This window comes from Haemaphysalis longicornis, unplaced genomic scaffold, assembly GCF_048455015.1.
Source record: "Haemaphysalis longicornis isolate Haplotype H1 unplaced genomic scaffold, Haemaphysalis longicornis Haplotype H1 scaffold_1, whole genome shotgun sequence".
In the NCBI taxonomy this organism is placed as follows: Eukaryota; Metazoa; Arthropoda; class Arachnida; order Ixodida; family Ixodidae; genus Haemaphysalis; species Haemaphysalis longicornis.
Genome location: NW_027526203.1, coordinates 448,772,298 through 448,787,233, shown reverse-complemented (window position 1 = coordinate 448,787,233; position 14,936 = coordinate 448,772,298). Strand labels below are relative to the sequence as shown.

The following is a 14,936-nucleotide window of genomic DNA, read 5'->3' as shown; positions in this document are numbered from 1 at the left end:
TACCGATTTGTCAATCGTAAAAACGATGAAAAGTGTGCTAATTTGAGCCAGTCTACACAGTGCAAGCAAAAACGGGAGCTTGACAAATTCACTTCAGTGTCCCTTTAACGGGAGGAAAACGTTATCGCGGCGCATGGGCTTGCACTTGGACCGCCATACGAAGGTAGCCAAGACTCTATTAAATGCTTGAACCTTATTTCGTGCTCAGTTAAGGACCTGCATAACATAAACAGGTTTGGAAACAAGAAATACATTACACAGCTCCCGCCCCATTCATGCCTGCATTTTACGCTTCACAACAGTAAGCGCAGAAAACCAATGAAATGCCCTCTTTCGAATATGATGTAGAGGAACCCCAAGGTACTGCATTGTTTCAGAGTCCAATGTTATGCCTACATATTGACGCAGTTGCGTACCCACCAGCCCTTACAAAAACTCTTCATCTTACAAGGTTCGCCTCAGCCCCACTTACATCGCAAAACCGCTGTCAGCGTCATTGCCTCCAAACACTTTTTTTTGTCCGTACAAAAAAGGCGAAGTCATCTGCATAAACTAAAACGTTGACTTCAGAGTTTGCCAGGGATAAACCATGAACGACACTGCTTTGGAGAACGTTAATGCACAGGGGCTCAAGGTGCAAACCGAATAAAAGGGGTGATAACGGGCAACCTTGCCGTATGGAGGATCTAATGGGAATAGGTCTTGAGAGTTCGCGGTTTATGATCAATGCGGTCGTACAGCTTTTGTAACACAGAGACACGCCTCTATACTAGGGTTCCCCGAGCCCAGCTGACTCCAGAACAGCAAAAAAGAACGAATGGCTAGCCTTGTCACATGGTTTAGCAAGATTGATTTGAAGGAGCGCAATCTGCCCAGCATCATCGGATACGCACTGTAGTACTGGGCGAGCAATATGGATGTTCGTCTGAATGCTCCGCCCCTGAATCCCGCAAGTCTGGTGTGAACTAATCAGACTTCTGATTGCAATATGTAGCCCGTTTGCCAGCACCTTCGCGATTATCTTGTAATCCACGTTACACATGATATCGGCCTGTAGCCATCCACCCTTTTCAACTTTTCTGCGTTGTTATTTTTGGAGATTAATACGTTATAACCTTTGTAAAATGCAGAAGACAAAACCTCAAGTTCATAGGCCTTCGTAAATACTTCATGCAAGGCAGGTGCCAGAACACTCGAGAATTTTCGGTCGAACTACGCAGTGACGCAGTCAGGGCCAGGGGACTTAAGGTTTTGTAGGTTTGAAATGGCAACTTTCACTTCTTCGGGCTTAATTGGTCCTTCTACATGACCCCACACATTGTCACTTAGCTTAGCAAAGGACTGGAGGAATGCATTGAAATCAGGCGTACTACGGGTACCCGTGTTGACATTAAAAGTTTCTCATAATGGGAACAAAATATGCTGCGTGTATCAGAATAGCATTGGCCACCATACTCGATTTCGACTATAACTTTTTCTAGTGCTGACTGCCTTCCATCACCAAATGCGCGTCGTGTTGAGGCTCCTGCAAAAACCTGCTTGTTCTTCGCAGAACACGGGCTGACCGATATTTTTCCGCCATATGCTGCTGCATCTGAGCTTTAACATTACATATTTCCTCACAGTATGTCCCGGCCTCAGCTCTTTCAGCCACATGTAATTCCATAGAGGAAATGCTGAGTTCACGCATGGGAAGTCTCAAAAAGGATGCCCGAGCTGACGCCTCTATAGCTATGTTGTTGATCTCTTGCTTAAAAAGGTCCCATTTTTATAAAATACTAAGGTTTAAAGTTTGAATGTATCTTTCAAGCAAGCTGCTACGGTGCCTTGAAAAAGTTCATTGAAGAGTATACTATTGTTCAGTTTCGGCAGTTCCCAAGGAATGGGAGGAGCGCGCCAGCCCCGTGGACCGATCCGAGCAGATACCATGCAGTAAAAAATATTGTCCTAACACAGTGGCGGTCCCAAGGGAAAGGGGGGGGGGGGGGGGTGATCGCCCTCCTCCCCCCAAGGAGGTCTTCTTGTTTTTTTTTTGTTTTTTTAAACATTCCACTTGCGCGAGGTTAAATCCGACTTGCGCGAGGTCGCAAACGTTTTGCAACCGTCAGAAATGCGGGCTCCAGCCTGCCGTTGCACCGCCTAAGGGGCGCCAAAAACCAATGTGTCGCTAAGTGATTTGTGCGCAAGCGGGTTACACCGCATACGCGCACACGCCTGCATGGTTATCACCTCCTTCGCAGAACTGGCGAGATGAGGGGAGCGGTTCTTTATTCCCGGCCGCGGCGGCCACTTTTCTGATGGAGGCCAAAAGCAAAAACGCCCGTGTGTACGACATTTCGGCGCACGTTAAAGATACCGAGGTGGTCAAAATTAATCCGGAGCCCTCCACTACGGCGCGCCTCATCGCCTGCGTTGCGTCGGCGCGTTAAACCCTATAATCAATCACTTTTCCACCGTATGTCCATTGCGCCGGAAACGGTAGCACCGAGGCGTACGGCACCGCCGACTCACTTGCCCAACCCTGCTATGGCGAAGGCATAGGGGTGGCCTTCCCGGAATGAGTACTAAGCTCTGGATCCCATAGACGTCTAAAATGTGCGAGATACTGCTTACAGAGGCACCTTCTCTAAACGTAAGGCAGACGTCCCGGTTGGAAGTTTCCGTGTGGTCCATTCCAGGGCAGCACCAAAGCTTCCGGGTTACATACTGGACAGTGCCGTACGGTTCCAACGCTTTCACAATTCGTCGGTTCTCTATGTGGCGGGGTAACTACAGTGGCTTAGAATTTGCCTTAACCTCTCGTGAGTCCGGATCAAACACCATACACTTTAAGGACTTCACGGTGAAATTTCCGAGGTCTACAAGCTTCTGCTTCGCAAGAGCACTGACGCACGTTACCATCCATACATAGCTCATCCGGCATTGGCTAATGCTAATAATGTCGTTGAGATCCATGACTCGAGCAAGAGCATCCCTGAAGACAGGAGCGCGGTACGGTCGACCTTTGAGATCAGCATAGAGAAAAACCGCGTTCAAAACCACGGTTCCAGTCGGGAGACGGCGAAGGACGGTCTTGTAAGTATTTTCTTCGTGTCCGGAAATTGAAGTACCTCGGCCAAAGGCTGATGCGCTGTTTCCATCTTGACATTGTAAAAACACAGCCGCTCCGAACGATTAATGTACAGCCAGTTTACATTGTTATTTAGTTTTGCATTCCAAGAACCTTAGAATACTATTTCTTGAATAGCGCTCGTGCGCTAAGCGCCCCCAAGTTTTCACAGTTATCTCATCTCTACCGACTGCATATCCCAGGCAGAAAAGTGTTCGCAAATGTGTGGTCGTGCTGCTGACCGCTGGGCTAGTTCACCCAGCGCGAAAAGTGCTTCCCGAACCTTGGTTTTACGCTGTATGATAAAAGTTTTGGTTGATTTTAATTTCTTCGTACCTATATGAACTTCGCTGACTCTTCTCCCGCTTTCAGTTCCCCTTAGATTTTTGTAGCGCAAGCTACACTACTCTACCTCAAGCAGTCTTCGCGGGGTGACCAGTTTTGCCCTTGAGCACTAGAGGTTAAATCAAACCCCCTTCCGAGAGCGCCCGGCACGGAGCAGCAGCCCGATAACGAGGCGAGATAGGTGAAGAGGGAAAGGAGACGTGCGCGGTACCCGTCACGCGCAGGGGGTGGCAGAGAAGGGCAAGAAGGCAACCGCCGCAGCGATAAGCGCGTGCCACTAAGGACGGCCACGATGCCACGTGCGGCGCAGAACCGTGTGCGATAGAGGAAGACGAACATTCAGTGGTTCGTCGTACAGCGGCGAGGAATGACGTGAGGCTAAAAGAGGGGAAATACGATACTGTTGCGTACAGCTTCACTACCTTCAATTGTCTTACGCATTAGTGTGAGCTTCCTTCATTTTTTTTTCTACTAGCGTACCAGTAAGCGAAGCGTCGCATGTGCGCTTGTGTTGAGCGAGTTGGACTTAAAGCTTGATGCAGTGTAAAAACTAACAAACTAAAGTCACATTCCTCCAGGTACAAACGTGCCGTGGCTTAGTTTCAACTGAGCAAGCGAATTGCGACGACCCGTCGGCGGCCGGCCGGCTAAAAATTGGGCCGACTGATTCGGCCGGAGGGTCGGCGAGCCGTGCAGTAGAGCAGTCAGGCCAAGCCATCTCGTTTTGACGTCATACGAAACGTCATAGGGAATCTGCAAGGAGGATGCAGAGAGGATGACAGCATTTTTTAATTGATTTTTTTACTGAATAACGTTGCGTAAACGCAGCGAGAGTGGCCAAAACATGGCCTAGAGACTCCAGACTACAATTTGCGCTAGTAATCCCTCAATGGTTACAAATCACTTCAGTGTCCCTTGAAAATTCGACGCCCGTGCTGTAAAAGGCCTGCGAATACGGGAACAGGTACGATGAATACCAGGCCATGGGCGATGAAGTCGGGAAAAATAACAGCGCTCGGCTGTGGCTGCGACATTCATGCGTCCCGTTTGGCTTGTTGGTTGACTACAGTTACTGATATTCTCTTCCCCGGCAATATTCGGTGTGTATTGAAGCGCTGCTTGCTCTGAAATGTTTCTTCATTTTTCGTGCAAGTGGTGTCGGATTGCCCGGGAGATCGGGGGAAATCCAAGAACCGGCGGCATTGCGCCAACCCTTTTGTGGGTTGCCCAGCACGTTATTGCGAGGGGGCGCAATCACCAAAGTGCAATCACCGTTATAGACCCGTTTCTGTGGCCGTTAGCGGGTCATTTCTTTGTGCCGCGTTCGACAAAGGCCGCGGGAAGCCACTGGAGCCGAGAGAAAGCCACTGTATCCCCGTTAAAGGGTTCCTAAAGTGCGCCGAAGGGCTCGATGACGCCGGTGAAAGCGGGAGCTGCCGTGGGGCGAAGCGCAGCGACGCTGTGTGCACGTAATGATGCGGCTACGAAAATTCCGCCGTTGGTGCAGCCCCCGGCCACAATGAACATCACGAATGAAATACGAGTTCTTCATTCTAACTCTTGCCTTCCCTGGATGCGCTCTTTTTAATGCTGTAGATGACTCTGTGCTACCCGTTGCGTTTAGAAAATTACTCTTTCGGGCGGGTAGTGGTCCATTAGGACTGCTACGAATATGTAAAGCTATAGCTCGGCTATTTTGTTATTTTTCGTGTTTAGGGAGCTTGCCGAATTTTTTTCTGTAGCATCTTTTTAATTCTCTGCGTTTTTGCTTGACAAGAAATGGTTGCTATTCGACGTTCTACTTGGAAATAGCGGATACCGATAATTATGACTAGGCGTAATGCTACATCGGGTTCTGCTGACACGGCGCACGGAGGGGATGGATCAGTTTTGGTATTTTGACCCGCATCCTCCCTGAAACGAACGTTGTCTCCCCTATGTAGACTCGAGCAGATCTCAGTGAAGGGGCCCCTGCCATGTTCTGAAGCTCCGCTTCGATGGCCGTATTTTATGATGATTCCCCTTCTCCACATCCACAATTCCTCCCACAGGCAGCAAGGCACGACACTGGCCAGTTCCCAGCCTGGGAACCGGCAGGAGCTGGCACTCTGGTCTACAGGGGCTGCCCAGGGCCCGGGCCACCCACACTAGGACACCCCGCCGCCCTTCCAAAAGAAGAAATACAACAGCCCCTACTCTGCTCAAATAAAGTTTATCCTTCTCCCGCATACTCGTAAACAAATGTTGATTATTGTCTCAAAAAACTATGCATCAAATGTTTTTTGCTGGTATTGTACGCCGCCGGCGTAGAATTAAAAAGGAGAAAACGAGAAGAAACGAAAGAAACGAGAAGGAAATAAACGTTTATTGTCTGAAAAAAAAAAAAAAAAAACGAGAACAGAATAAATTTTGTTTCACAGCACCTCAAACGTTCATCTGCTCGATGCCGGACTACTGTATACATGTGTGTCCACGCAAAAGACCATGCGATCCTATAACGCAAGTTTGGCCCAATCTCCCATATATTCTTGAGAATATTTGGGTCTGCCCAAAGTGACGTGCACTGTGGCTCACGCTGGCACGTGCAATATTCCGACGGAAAACTATTGTACAGGCAGGATTCGTTATGTAATGAACGAAGTAGAAATAGCAAACATCACTGCTGTTGTAATGTGCAATATAGTAGAGGACATTCTTGAGTGCCCATTTTATTAGTTTCTTAAAATGACATATTCCGCCCAGTAGTCACAATACAAATGAAGCAGCGTCCGGAATTACTTATTGTCTGATGCCCTATTACTCGAAGGAAACGAGGCCGCACATGTCGTTGTCCACGCCCATACACACCAGGGCGTTTCCCAGAGGGAGCGTATACCAAGCTCAAGACACCATCGAGTGCGCGCCTAGAAAATACGCGGATATACTCACCCGCTACCAGCTCCAGCGCCAACAATCCGCCCCTTTCACAACGCTACTGCGCATGCCCATGGCCCTGGCGGGGGAGGCCGGAAACAGCCTTGCAGGGGTCGGCCGATCTGCTCCGCGGTGATTCCACTGCTTTCTGCGGCTGTTACTGAGCTCCTGTAGTGAAAGCATGCGGCCGGGTTTGGCCCCCATCGAGAAAACAAAATGCAGTACGTTTTACAAATGCAACTGTCGGCCAAACCATAACATGAAGGGTGAAATTTTCGTTTCTATCGACACACGCCAGCCCCTAAACGAAAGTGAACAAATAGGAGCTCTCCGCCACGGCACCATGCATGAACGCCCCATTCTGCTTCCCATCGCAGTCCCACCAGGCATTCACACCGCCGGTGACGATAACCTGCTGTTACGCCAAATGCAGAGATCGTCTTGTCATATTACTCCGACGACGATACGAACACACCGGCCGCGAAAGTTGCCGTAGTACGACAGGCTCGTTGACCAAGGCGGCCAGTAGGCCGGATTAGATTCGAGCCACGACGAATGTGCCTCTATTTTGTTAGTTCGTAGAGCGTAATAAACTCCGTAAGGTCAACGAAGCGAACGTGCCTTCACACTATGTATGCGATCCGTATGTCGTGGCTAGAGACGCTTCTCTAACGTCGCTTAACCGAAGCTCCATATGCGTACACGTCTGGCACGCTTGTAGAAAATGTAAGGCATGTTAAGTCCAGAAGATGGGTTACTCAAGTTCATCTACGAAACGGAGAATCAAAATCAACCAATGTTTCTGTCGTAAAGCGCGATACAGAAGTACGAAGAGCACATTTTTTTTCGACTGGTGGACTCGTGATCTGCTTGCGAGCTAAGATTTGCTATCGTATTTCCTGGCTTAATAAGTAACGTAGAGTAAGTGACGCTCTGTGGACAAGTGCTATTCAAAAAATGATGATTAGTTTCTGCGCCAGCAATACTATAAAAAAACTTTTTTAGAGAGGTGCAAAAGTATGAGCTAAACCATGGCTTTGTGTCCGCGGTATTCGAGAACGGTCGTTTGCGGCGCCGTGGCCGAGTGGTCTAGAGCCTGAGAAACACCGGCCTGCTCGAATGTGGTGGTTCGAATGCGCTTGGAGGTCTCCTTTTCTTTCTTTTTTTTTTGTCCTGACATGCTTGCGGAAAATGATGTATTTTTTCTCGTTGTAATCTCCATACAGCCCTCCACTGCTGGGAAATGTATTCATCCAAATGACGAGGAGCTTGCGATTTCAGTAGAAATGTAGTTCCGTGCACCACTTTTTTCGCCCGTGATATTGCCGCTGTTTAAAAGGAATGAACCAATACTAACTTTTCAAACTGACAGTTCCTCTAAAGAAGAAAATGTAATAGTGCGACTACGATGAACAAGTGCGCCTACGAATAAAAATGCACCCCAAAAAGCAATTTTCTGAGATACGTCGGGACTTCGGTTGATTTGGACTTCGCTTTCTTCGGTCAAGACGCTTACAAAAGTAATCTGCACATGCATTATGCTCGTTATGATAAGAAACAGAAAACTCGTTATGCTCGTTATGATAAGAAACAGAATATTTTGCATCGCTGATATCCACATACCAGTTTCAAGCACTGATTTGTATAAAGGCCACATTAAGGGCCTGCGTTTATGCTGCTGTCGTAAAGATACCCATGTCCCCCTCCCATCTCTTTTAAGCGCTAGAAAAAAACAATGACGTGCGAGCATCGCTTCCACAGCCTCAGGAAGCCGCCCTCCGGTACTGACACTTGCGGAACTGCTGCAAAAAGAAACGAGCGTCGCACGCTTGTTAGGATGTTTCCCACGTTGAAAACGTACGTCTTCCAGCATAGTTATTCTTTTTGCAGCTTTAGGTGGGCAATACAATTCACGTGAAACAAATAAACACCAGCAACGCAGCCCTGATTCCCCTTCCGCTGCAGTGGCAGCCCACTTGCACCCCTGCCATATCGCTTCTCGGCGGCGTCACCAGAGTCCGCCACAGCGCAATGAAAAAGGCGGATTATCAGAACCCCATCCGCAGCTATTGAGAACCGAAGAAAACTTCCGACGACTACAAAGTCTACACCAATAATAGTCTACTCCATGTCGTGTACCCGGCCCTGCCCCCCGTGTCGTGTAAAATCTGCCGCCACCATGGTACTTTATAGTGTCTAGTATGGGAGTGTCAACTAACGCAACTCCTCCCTTCTTATCTCCTGAGAACAAGAGGACTGTGATTTGGGCGAGTTGGTGAATGTTCATGATTGACAATCCAGCGCGCAAAAACACGGCACAAAAAAGTCCTGTCTAACCTGTCAAAAAAGTCCTGCCAGTCCTGTCTAATTTTTGTGCCGTGTTTTTGCGCGCTGGATTGTCACTCCTGAGAACACACGGGCAGTGGGTGGCACAGCTTATAAGTTCCGGCCTCTCCTACCAGCGGAGCCAGGTGGAGAGGAACCGTGTGGCCACCGCAAGCACATGTAACTGGAGCGAAAACGGAGCCTGCGTCTGCAGGAATTCCGCGTCACCATGGCTTCGAAATTAGGCCGGAAATATTGGGACGCCGACTGCCTATCACACGCACCGGTAGAGGCAGGGCCACAGGACTCGGAGGAAGACGGTGCGTTTTTCGGCGTCGTGACAGAGAGTCACCCAGCCGCACAGCAGCGCTCCGAACACGAGTTGCGCGACATCATCGACTTACCTGCATGCTGCCTCAAAAATTTCGCCATCGTGAAGAAAACCTTCGACCTCCAAACGAGAACGAGTGCCTTCTCGTCATCCCGACTGTTCTACGGAACGAACTTTTGGCAGAACGATCCATCTTCAGGGCCCCTCGCCATGGCACGCACGCTAGGGAGGATCAAAACAAAATACTACTGGCCCCGCCCTACATCCCACGTCACCCACTCCATCCGGAGCTCCCGGGGCTGCCACAGGCGGAAAACGCCGCACACGAGGCCAGTCGAGCTTCTGCAGCCCATCACCGCACCACCAAGACCTTCCAGGAGATCGGAACAGACTTCTTTGTCCCGTCGTGAACAAGTGGGTAACTGTATCCACAGACAACCTCACACGCTATAGGTGTAAACCGGCGGTCTTCCTAAGGGGTCTGACAAGCATTCGAAAGATGCTTCGCCCACAAAGATTGCTACGTCATGGCGCCCCGAAAGTGGTCATATCACAGCCCCCGGGACGGCCTTCACAGCATAGTTCATGCAAGGCACCCTACGCAGCCGGGAAACTTCAACGCAGAAATTTTGGCTAGTTGGCGATACGACTTCGACATGGTAAAAAGCGCAGTAGACGGGGACAGAAGAACTTTCTCTTCTTCTGTCCCCGTCTAGTGCGCTTTTTACCATGTCGATACCGGGACATGGCTCCCGAAGGACCACAACATACCATCTCCAAACGAACGGACCCGCCGAACGCCTGAACAAGACCATCAGCCTTCACTGCACAGCCAAGAAGGGCGTATACGAAGCACGCGGCACGAAGCATGTCTAGCAAAAAGGCGCTTTTAGATGCGACGGCATCTCATTCACTCGCCTTGTCTTTCCATACGGCGTTGTCGTTGTCCGTCCACACCCCTCCCCCATTCTCCTCGCCGCGCGAGCTGCGCTCTCCGCCGCTCACCCCCTCTCCTCTCCGATAGCGAACACTCTTTCGCGAGGGGCATTGGATTAGATTCGATTCGATTGGATTGGCTTGGCTTGGCTTGGATTTGGATTGGATTGGATTTGGATTGGATTGGATTAAAGTGGATTGTGTTGGATTGTGTTGCGTCATAGCCGCGCCACGTTGCGTCATAGCCACGGCAGGGGGTTCACGGCACGTTTCACGCGATGGGAGAATCAATCTAACGGGAACAACAACGGAACGCCCTATGCGTCGCATCTACACAGGGGTTCCCGCGAGGGGAGGTGGGAGTAATTTTTTAAAAACTGGGCCAATATCAAGTCAAAATAAGTAATGTAGGCAATACTCTTGAAGGCCAATGCTTCACTATATTAGTACCACCACGGTAGAATTCAGGAAAATGTATCGCGCTATACTAAAAATAACTCACAAGTATCTCTATGTGAAATATTTATTGTGCTTGTAAGTTGTATGTGCGCCTAAAATAATTTTTGGGGGGAGGGGGAAGGGGTTACCGGGTGTAAAACACAACTGCAAAGCGTCCTGCTCAGAACAACGTTAAAGCATAAATACCTTAACTGATGGAGAATAGGCCTGTAAGCTACCAAGTAGGCCAGTGAACAGGGCTTTTTTTTTACCTTATGAACAAAATACCAAGATAATGGATAGTTGTACAGCTCCAAGTATACATTCAATGGCAGGGTTGTACATAGGACACCCGCGAACGCTTCTGACATTGTGGCAGAAATATGGGCCTGTTGAAGAAGACATATTGTAATCAAAAGAGACATATGCTTGCAGGCTTGTCCCAAAAATCCATGAGATATATATTTTTATTCTTAAGAAAACGGCATTCATTAAAACGAGGATATATATTCTAGAAAGAAGATATTCTAATTAAGAACAACGGAAGAACTATCACGCGCTAGATATTTTTGCGCTATAGTCTCCCTGCTGTTTCACATTTGCACCATGTCACTTTGACTAAAGCATAGATTCCTTACTCAAATTACGAGTAGAAAAAGTACGAGACGCTGAACATAAAACGAGAACACTCCCACACACACAAGAAAAGGGAATGAGCACCTTACGTTGTATTTAAGTTCTGGCCCCGACCTTCGCCCTTCACTACCTCACAAACAAAGATGTTCCAACAAGCCAATCTATCACCCGAAGTAAGAAGCGTTGCACGACGATATGTGAGAATGCAAAACCGCTTTAGTAATGGCATGCCCAGTTCTTAAAAAAGAGAAAAGGTTCACTAGAAGAGGGCACAAGGAAAAAAAAAAAGAAAATGAAGTTTCAGTCCTCACGATATGCATCACCGCTCCCGTAACCTTGTCATCAAGTCTCAGTGTTTCTCCTCCCTTCTTAGTTCGCTCGCTCCAAACTTAACAGGAACAACAGGGTTGGTGACACTTCAACGGCAGCTTCTAGCCCCTTGTCCGCGTCGCTACAAGTCAGCATCGGAACGGAGGTCTGCCTCACACGTCGGAGGTGATGAAGTGGATGAGGATGGAGTCCTTGAAGAGGTATCCTTTCTCCGGGTCCTCCAGGTCTTCCAGAGATATCAGGGACGTGAACCCGATGCCCTCGTTGGGGCCGCTCTTGGGCCTTCGGAAGCAGTGCTCCTGCTTGCGGCCCAGCTCCTGGGGCACCATCTCGGCCACCTTGTGATGGTGGTTGGTCTTTTGGTCGACCACGACGAAGGTGCTGCGCCTCCTGTACGGCCACTGCAGCGTCCGGTCGTAGGGGCCCCTGGTGATGTACGTGTAGACGCTCAGGCAGACCTTGCCCTTGCAGTTCTTCTCGGCGAGAGTGGCGCCCAGGTGCATCTTGTAGCCATGGCTGCCCACGTAGAAGTTTTCGCTGTAGAAATACTTGGCCTTACCACCGAGCATCTGCTCCTTGAGCTTGGAGAAGTTCTCCACACGCCACTCGAACTTGCTCCAACGGGGCTGGTCCTTGGCGGGCTCGCTTTCGCCCGTCAGATAATGGTGTATCTTGTCGACCTTCATCAGGATGCGCTTGCTGATTGCTGCTGACTCCTCTCGCATTTTCTTCATCTCGACTCTGACCGTCTCCTGGAGCGCACTCACCGTGTTTCGTATATCTTCAAGGTCATCCAGGGCGTCCTTAATTACCTTCAACTCCCGACACACGTCATCGAGCTTGAGCCGGAGCTCGCTGATAGTTCTGGTGTCGGCGCCTGAGAACTGGGGGATGGCGGTAGCTTGCACGACCACGCCATCTCTGGCCTTTCGTGTTGCAGTGGACGTTCTCTGTTCACGTTTCACTCGTGGCTGAGGGTTCTGTCGGAGGTTGCGCCGAGACGCCATAGCTAGTTCGTCGCTGCGTTGCCGGTGCGGCAGCTTGTTCCACAAAAATGCCACGTTCCACGAGGAGCATGCCACGCTCCACGCCTGGGTCACGAGCACGGTTCGCGACAAACGGCGAAAATCGAAACTACTTACTTGCGAAAATCCTCATCTGGTATGCCTTGTGAAGACCGAAGTGGCTGCTGCTGTAGGTTCTGGAAGAGCGCGAAATACATCACGTCCAATGTTGAATGTTCACATTATATACAATATCAGGAGATGAAGCGGAAGAAGAAAGAAAACGTTAACCAAGACGCGCTCGGCTGGGTACGAGCGCAACACCTAGAGAGCATCATCATCACCATCATCATCATCATCATCGTCGTCGTCGTCGTCGACGTCCGATTTGCAAGGTCATTCACCTGGGATACTGCGCCGAGCGCTCCATGGTGACAACAGGAGGGCACCGGGCGCCGGCCAACAAGGAGCTGCCAGCGACAGCGGCCCGGGATCCCGGGGAGGAAGAACAGATGCCGTAAGGATTGGTACCGGGACGCATGGTGGCCGTGCGTTCGAACCCGTGCTACGTCCCAGTGCCAATCCACAACCGCAACCCCTGGGCCCTCTCCTATGGAAGCCAGTCGTATTCTCCGGTCACCAAAGCGGACTGCGGTGAGTCCAAGAGAGGTGTGTTCGCGACGAGAGCGGGAGCTCGGAACGCGCCGGGCCGCCGGAGAATTGGACGCATGACCAGGCCGCACGACGCCGCCAAGCCTCGACTAAGCTCCCGGGAGGTGAGGTGCCACGGACCCCTGCTCGTGACCACCGCGTACTGTGATTTTTCTTGTATTAGAAATATGGCATTTTCGCCGAGGCTTAGCTGACCTTTCCCGTTGTTAGTCTGTCCTCTGTGTCTATTGTGTTTATTTCTTGGGGTTTTGCGTAATACAAACGCCACGTCTTGCTCACTGAGTTTTCTTCAATTTTTATTATTGTCACAAACTTGAAAACAGCAGCTTAACTGCAGCAGCAGAGGAAAAAGATGGCGAAGGGATTGGCTGCTCCGATCCTGTAATATCGTATACGTTCCTGCTTATGAAGCGTAGGTCAATATTCCGGAGTAGGTAACAGCTACTGTGTGGGCATGAAACACTTTAGTCGACTTCAGTATACGCCCACAGGATTCGGAGTGCGGGTAGAGATTTCTTACGAAGCATTGTGCAAGCCCCGCTTCGCGTATGTGCGACTCTGTTTGTAGGTATCTATTTGTTTGGGGAATGATATGGACAATCGCTTTGTGGGCAAGTCCAAATACAAACACAATCTGTATGGGCCGTGTGGCTGGATGATTGGGGTCGTTGTAGCTCGCGAGTCCAAAATTGTGCAAAACAGAACTGAGTAACGCGGCCTTGTCATATTGCGCGATGTCAACATTAAAGTCGCCGACGTTATTCGCTTGTGTGTCTCGTTCATGCCTCAGCCATGCGAAATGCTTATACATAAATGTGCCTATAGATCCGTGGCCTTTTGTGGCACCATCATTAGAGAGTACATGCGCTTGGTGCTATGTTCATCACATTGTGTGTGAGGTTTGGAACTCGCACAATACGGACAATCCCAGAAAAAGCGTTGGCCATTACACTACTGGGCAGTGGCGTACGCAGGATCACATTTCAAGGAGGGCGGAGAGGCGCGGAGGTGCTTTCGATACAGAGAGAGGGGTTTTAAGACATTTAGGTGGGGAAGACGGGAAATTTGTGTCTAAAATAGGGAAGAGGGAGAATGCATTTGGAGAATAAAGTGACAAAACAGCTACAATTAGAGAACAGTAATTTTAAGAGGAACCAAGTGAAGCATCTAGATTCTGTTTTCGCGCTTTGCGATACCTTTAGGTTGTATCAGGCCTTTTATGCAGGCACGTAGCTAAATGTCTGACCGTCGTTCCTGACAGCCGATGTCGAAGCTGCGTGAGCTTTGTGCGTAGCTTGCGGCAGAACAAAATTACTGGGGCAACCTAAACCAGTTTACATGCTCTGAACGCGAACACGTTGTCCTAATGGGAATTAGGGGAATCGGACGGGAGCTTGTGAGGTTTTAAGTAGTTTTCTTGATATCTTTAACCAAAAATACTGCAGGCGCAAAGCCTAGGGACTAAATTCAGAGATTAAGCAGCTCTACAGGAATATTGATCAGTTTGTTTACACCCTGCTATGCTTAATTCCACCACAAAGTTTTTGAATATATAAAAAAAAAAAACGAAGCTTGAAATGATTTTTCGAGTAATAGCTAGCTTTTTTGGTTGTTTTCACTCAGCTCAAATTCTTCCAAATGTGAGACTTTAGTACTCTATTCAGTTATTATTTGACTCGGCAAATTAGCTTAAATTACTTTTTTTCATATTCGGCACAAGCAGGGTTTACGCACTCCTTTCCGACAGGGCCCGATTTCTCGTGTCACGGCAAAGGCGAAATCATTGTACGGTGTACGTTTTAGCTGGCACCACGAGGGTGTCTCTGTTAATTTTTAAGACAGTAATGTTGTAGCTTCTCGGCCCAGAACGTTCTTTCGTCTTTGTTGTCCTTTGCTT

General features: G+C 49.2%; 1 protein-coding gene across 1 annotated transcript; it reads right to left on the bottom strand.

Moving 5' to 3' along the window:
- Nucleotides 1–11,515: 11,515 nt before the first annotated feature.
- Nucleotides 11,516–12,908, bottom strand: LOC144162337 (uncharacterized). Its single transcript, XM_077692833.1, has 3 exons — nt 12,772–12,908; nt 12,510–12,564; nt 11,516–12,454 (listed from the first exon to the last, which is right to left on the bottom strand). The coding sequence occupies exons 1-3, from the start codon at nt 12,906–12,908 to the stop codon at nt 11,516–11,518; spliced, it is 1,131 nt and encodes a 376-aa protein (XP_077548959.1).
- Nucleotides 12,909–14,936: the final 2,028 nt, after the last annotated feature.

Bases quoted from the DNA above. Each gene is read 5' to 3' on its own strand.
- LOC144162337 (XM_077692833.1), bottom strand. From the start codon at position 12,908: ATGCGTCCCGGTACCAATCCTTACGGCATCTGTTCTTCCTCCCCGGGA. The intron at 12,565-12,771 runs GTGAATGACCTT...GCGCTCTTCCAG, and splicing joins CGCTCGGCGCAGTATCCCAG to AACCTACAGCAGCAGCCACT. The intron at 12,455-12,509 runs GCAAGTAAGTAG...CTCGTGACCCAG, and splicing joins CATACCAGATGAGGATTTTC to GCGTGGAGCGTGGCATGCTC.